At 40.6% G+C, this 6,576-nt stretch overlaps 1 protein-coding gene across 1 annotated transcript in view; it reads right to left on the bottom strand.

The window, feature by feature from the left end:
• Dock4 (dedicator of cytokinesis 4) overlaps positions 1–6,576 on the bottom strand; it is a 421,543-nt gene that overhangs the window by 17,893 nt on the left and 397,074 nt on the right. The window contains exon 42 of the mRNA XM_013024050.1: positions 410–586. Coding sequence (XP_012879504.1) covers positions 410–586 — 177 coding nt within the window. The remainder of the gene's footprint in view (positions 1–409; positions 587–6,576) is intronic.

Genomic DNA, 6,576 nt, shown 5'->3' with positions numbered 1-6,576 from the left:
GCTTTTTTCTTTTTGCTTATGTGGTGCTGAGGAATCGAACCCAGGGCCTTGAGCATGCAAGGCGAGTGCTCTACCACTGAGCCACCTTCCCAGCCACAAAATCAAACTTTTCTATGCCTATGAACCTTTATGCAGAGGAATTATTTTAGGCAGGCACTGCATAATCCTAGCCTCTCATTCATCCAAATCTGTCTCTGTCTCTCACACAGACACACACACACACACACGCACACACACTTATTCCCAAAATATCACATGTTGGAAAAATCATTTTTGCTCTATTTTGGCAAGGGCTATATTTGTGTCAATTATGGCCATTTGTTTATGCGTTGATATGGAGTACATACTTTGAGAAGAGAGTCCCAAACCCTAAGAATACTTCCATCCAACACCAGTCCTTAATCCTCACCTCTTGGTACCGGGAAACACCACCATTCACAGCAGCATCAATGACTCCGTTCAGGCACATGGTCAGGGGGTTAATGTTCTGCATTTGTCTAGTCTGACACTGACTAATCAGAGTCTTCAGCTGCTGATTCTTATTTTCTAACACTTCGATTGCATTTTCCAGAGGACTCATTTCTACCTGAGAAGCAAATGAACACACATATATATTGACTTTTGTGGCACTCAACAATGATGACAAAGGGACAAGAAAGACAGAGGAGACAACCCATATTCTGCATTATCGTGCTCCCCTCACATCCACCAGTCTCCATCAAGAGCCATCCTGGAGAAGAGACAAGGGTGGGCAGACCAAGTGACCTGATCATTAGTAAGGTCTGCAAAGAGCAGAGTTTTATATTCAAATGAAATGGGCTTTGGATAATCAGTGGTTATCCATTCTATTATCTATTATCTATTCTTAAAATAATATCTGAGTGTCTTATAGTTTCCTTTTGAATAACTAAATATACAGTGATGTTCAATATTATTATCACATTTCTAGTGCTTCTTGGAAACAAAGTATCACTTGATGTCAAGTAGGGGACATATGCCCATAAGGGCCCATATGCACACAAAAGAGTACCATAAGGTGGTACGGGATGGCACACAGTTGGGAGTTACAGACAACCAGATAATGCTATATAAACACTTCAGGACCCATTTGTTGAAGTGGAGCCAAATAGAATCATAATGACTTACTGGCTGTGTAGAAGATCTAACTGTGAAAACGATAAAAAGTTCTCTTCAAATGGATGCCATTGGGCTGATATTGTCATTGACAATCCCTTAGAAGAAGTCTGACAAGCAAGCTCCCAGTGATAAGGTAATTCAGATTTACAATAAGCACATTTAAATGCTGGTTCTTTTAGTGAAAGAAACAAATTAAGAGTTTTAAAAGGTTGCCAAGTCTATCTTAAATGAACACCGAAAAAAATCCAGGATAATTTAACTGTATAAAAGCTGAGTGACAAATTCCTTGTACAATTACTTAAACATAATAATAATAATAAAAAAGAAAGCTTGCCAAAATATAAACATTGTTCTAGGAATATGTACTAAAGATATTGTTCTAGGAATATGTACTAAAGATACTATAAAGAGAAGGGAAGATAAACAAGATCATATGAGAAGATATCTATCAGTAAATGTAACCATCAAAAAGGCACTGTGCAGATTACACAAACTTTTAGCATCATGGTATTAAATAAAAATATACCAGACTCAGAAAGACATGCATGTTTTCCCTCATAGGTAGAATCTATGTCTAAGGAAAAAAAGAAATGAATATCAAGGAGACTGATTATAGAGGACAAGTGGGAGGGTGAAAAGAGAGGGTGAAGGGGCTGAATATGGTTGAACCATAAAGAGAATAATGAAAATAAGGATACAGGTAGACCCGTTGCAACAATGAGAAGTACAAGTTGTCATTCCAAAACGAACTTTACAACTTCGGTGGGGAGGGGGAGAGGATTGGGTGGGGGGGGGCGAGGGGAGGCTGGGAAGGGATGGGAAGGGGAAACAAAGGAGGAGGCAACAATGCTTGATAAGAAATGTACTCACTATCTTGCCCATGTAATTGTAACCCCTCTGTACAGTATTTTCACAATAAAAAATAAAAAAAGAGAATGAAACACACTACAATAGTGAAAAAAGGAGAAGTTAAGAAAGAGAAATAGAAGGGATGATAATGATCAAATGACATTATATGCATGTGCAAAAATACCACCTGAAACTGCTTTGCACAATTAATATATGCAATAAAAACAACACAAAAACAGTTTTTAAAAAGGCAAAAACCATAATAGAAATAGGCAAAAGATTTAAATGGCCACTTGTTACAAAGGAAGAAATTCAATGCCAGTGAGCATATGTACAGGTTCTGAGCTTCATTTATGATCAGGTCTGTCACTGGGATGATGCTGGGAAAATAAGTATTTGTAAGGACAGTGATTCCTCCACACAGGGCCTAAGAAGATACAACCCATTATCAACCCATGAGTCAAAGAGCAACTGGGGCTATCTTCTGACATATTAATTCACTTTTTTACACCTTCCATTTTTAATAGCACCAATAAGTAAATAGTACAAGAGGACACTCTTTTGATTGTCTAAATATGCATTTAATACGCCTTGATCAGATCTACCAGTTCTATCACTGTCCTTCATTACCCAAGAGAAGTAACAGTGAGGAGACAGTCAAAGATGTGTTGAGACTATCCATGCTGTCTTCTGGTAGCTCATGCCTGTAATCCTAGTTACTCAAAACTCTAAATCCATAGGATAACCATCCAAAGACAGCCTTGGCAGAAGCGTTTCAAGACTCCATCTCTGACTCCAAAATAATCAGCAAAAAGCTTGGCTGGAGGCATATCTCAAGTGGCAAGAGTACCAGCTGACCAAGTACAAAGCTCTGAGTTCAAACCCTGGTAACAACCCCTCTTCCTCCAAAAATGAATCACTATCAAATAATAGTCCGCAATGGGATCTTTGGAGATATATATATATATATATATATATATTTTGGTCTGGTTGTGGGGCCTGAATTCTGGGCCTGGGCGCTGTCCCTCAGCTCTTCAGTTCAAGGCAAGCGCTCTACCACTTGAGCCACAGTGCCACTTCCAGCTTTTTTCTTTTTGCTTATGTGGTGCTGAGGAACCGAACCCAGGGCCTCAGGCATGCAAGGCAAGCGCTCTACCACTGAGCCACCTTCCCAGCCCCATCTTTGGATATTTTAACATGAAGAATTAGGAATTGTCTGGGTATGGTGGCTCACACATATAATCCTAGCTGCTTGGAAGATAGATTGGATACAATTAGAGGACAGCCTGGGAAAAAAGTTTGTGGACCCTTCTCCATATCCTAATAAAAAGCTAGGCATGGTGGTACACACTTGTCAGCCTGGCTATTTGGGAAGTAGGAGTAGGAGGATTTGTGGTCCAAGCTGGCTTGGGAAAAAAGACTCGATTCAAAACATAAATAAAAAAGGCTGAAGATGTGGCTCAAATAGTAGACTACCTACCTTGCAAGCAGAAATCCCTGAGTTCAGCCCCTAGTATTGGAAAGGCCCAAATTAAACCAAACCACACCAACAACAAAAAACCCAATCAGGAGCAATAAAAGAAATGGCTCTTTTCACATTTAGGACAGGAGATGTACAAGTGAGTATGGAACATCTTGTCAAACCAGAAAGTAAGGAAAGAATGTGGGAAGAAGACAAGAAAGAAGTTGGCTTGTGATCCATGGTCCTCTTTCCAGGGTAATGTTCTCAGGGCACAGAAAGTCTCAATGCACCTGTCCTTGTCACTCTACCCTTCAAGTCAACAGATTAAGGATAGTTGCTAGGATAAAGAGTTGTTATCTTGCTGGGCACCGGTGGCTCACGCCCGTAATCCTAGCTGATGGGGAGGCTGAGACCTGATGATCACAGTTCAAATCCAGCCTGGGCAGGAAAGTCCGTGAAACTCTTTTTTTTTTTTTTTCCGTCGGTCATGGGGCTTGAACTCTGGGCCTGGGCGCTGTGCCCGCACTCTTCAGCTCAAGGCGAGTGCTCTAACACTTGAGCCATAGTGCCACTTCCTCCGTGAAACTTTTCTCCAATAAACCACCAGAAAACCAGAACTGGTGCTGTAGAGCGCTTGCCTTGAGCTGAAGAGCTGAGGGATAGCACTCAGGCCCAGAGTTCAAGCTCCACGACTAACAAAAAAAAAAAAAAAAAAGAGTTGTTATCTTCAGGATATGTTTAGTAGGAAGTCACGCATCAAAGGATTTCTTCAAGTAAATGAATTCAGAATCCATAAGGCAAGATTAGGGAATGTCACTGAGAAGCTGGAATGTCGCCTAATCTGTATTTCATAGTTTAGATGTGCCCCCTTTGTGAGGAGCCCTGTGACTCACTTAGAAAGGTCATCTGTTACTCTGAGTTCAACTATTGTTGTGGGGTTGAAGGACATGGTGTGTGTTACTTGATGTCTTCAAGTCTTTGCTTCAAGTGAGCATCCTGATTTACATGTCTGATTTGACAATCTGATCTTTGTAAGACTAGGTGGGTACTGTCAAAAACACACAGGAGGCAAACCAAAGAAGCTCCCAATATGCAAAGATGACACAACTGAATATGAATAAGTCATTTAAGGATAAGAATAACAAACAATTGCAATTAAATCAATCAAGTATAGGATCTCCTAATAACACAAAAAAACAACCAACCAACCAAACAAAACCAAAGTGATTTTCTGGTTTCCCTTGCAAGGTGCTTGGCAACCAAGTGATTTTTGGAAACTTCAGATACAGGGAAAGAACAGAACATTCTATTCCCTTTTCGATGTCTCAGGGTAATCAGATTTCTTTTAACAGAAGTCTTCCAATAAGTCAACAAAGATAGGATGATAAAATATCACCATTTTTATCTGTGCAAGACGAGTGAATTTGGGCAATGATAATTAATAACTGATTATCACAAAAATAGAGAAAGAAAAAGACAGAAAAGAGGCTAGGCTGCCTATTTCACCATCTGTCTCCTTGCCAAGGCTATGGCTTCCCAACTCCTTAATGCTGTCATTCCAAGGTGGCCAGGCTCCAGCAAGACCACCATGTGCCTCAGCACTGCTCTGTACTTTGACCTCTAGCATCTCTCAAGCGGCCACTTCTTGAAAGAGGACCTCAAGGCCAACACAGAGGTGGGAGGCAGGGCAAAGCAGTATCCAGAGATTTGATTCCCGATCATGTGATCACATGCCTGATGAAGTCAGAGCTGGAGAATAGGAGTGGACAACAATGGCTGCTAGATAGTTCTCTAAGAACATCTGTACAGGCTGAAGCCAGGGGCGGGGGTGGGGGGATGTATCATGTGGATCCAGTGATTGAACATTCAAATTGAACATTCAATTTGAAACACTTAAAGATTGACTCAGCCACTGTTGAATTCACTCTTCTAAGTGAAAGGGTGTGTGTGTGTGTGTGTGTGTGTGTGTCTGTGTGTGTGTGTGTCTGTGTGTGTGGACTTCAAGCTCATGTATACATGTTGATTATGTCACTAGAGAGCCATTAGTTCAACAGGAGGATGATAAAGTGGAAGCTGCCAGGCTAAGATGCAGCATCCAACCATATAATTGGCTACATCAAGGCCAATCATCTAACTGTACAAAAGCCAAGAAGTGCTTCACCCATTTTCTGGGGTAAAGACTAACAAGATCTGACCTTACGTTTATATATGTCTCTCAAACAAGATCACATCATTTCCACCAAAAAAAGCATACTGATGTAACTATAACTCCTCTGTACAGTATCATATATATCATATATATAGTATCATATATATCATATATACATACAGTATAATATATATATGATACTGTACAGAGGGGTTATAGTTACATATATATATATGTATATTATATATACATATATATATATGAAGCATACTGAGCCTGCCCTGTGGAAGAACCAGAATCATGTGGTCCTTCATACAATGAGAGCCCTCAACCTTCAAAAGAAGGTGCCTTGGAACATGTGTCAAGCCATTCACAAGGAAGCAAAACCAAAGTGGTTTTGGAATGGTGTCTACTTTTCCATGGATCTGGTGGTTGACAGCCACGCTGTTGCTGTAGTCTTTCTGCATGGAAAGTTGGTGCCTTCTGGTTCTTCCTACCCTCCAAAGGCTGTTGACCTATATTTCCAACTAGCCTTAGCACACCCAGGGCTCTATCCCTGGCCTTCACTGCTGTGAGTCCCTATGGTGATTATTGAGTCAAAGCTAACTGTACTCTGTGGCTGCTTCTCTGGTGTGATGGTGCCCATGGTTGTTTTCTTCTGGTAGGAGCAATGCCTTCTCTTCAGCCCTACTTCTCAGCCACCCTAGCATCTCCTGATTGCACTTTCTTGTATCTATTTTGTCTCTTCCTAGACTATTAAATAATATGGACAGTTACCGCATTTATTCTTCCCCAATTCCACTTTCTATGAACTAAGAGCAAGGGGATTACACTGAATCTCTTCATGCGCTGGGAACTGAGCCATGCAGAAAGTTTTACCTTAAAGAGCCTGTTTAATTCTCACAGGCTTATAAGAAAGATGCTCAAAAGTCTTTGGAAATCCTCAAGAAATATGGAAAATTTCCATTGATGGAAATGT

This window comes from Dipodomys ordii, unplaced genomic scaffold, assembly GCF_000151885.1.
Source record: "Dipodomys ordii isolate 6190 unplaced genomic scaffold, Dord_2.0 Scaffold72, whole genome shotgun sequence".
In the NCBI taxonomy this organism is placed as follows: Eukaryota; Metazoa; Chordata; class Mammalia; order Rodentia; family Heteromyidae; genus Dipodomys; species Dipodomys ordii.
Note: the sequence above shows the minus strand (reverse complement) of the source record. Positions and strands in the feature narration are given on the sequence as shown.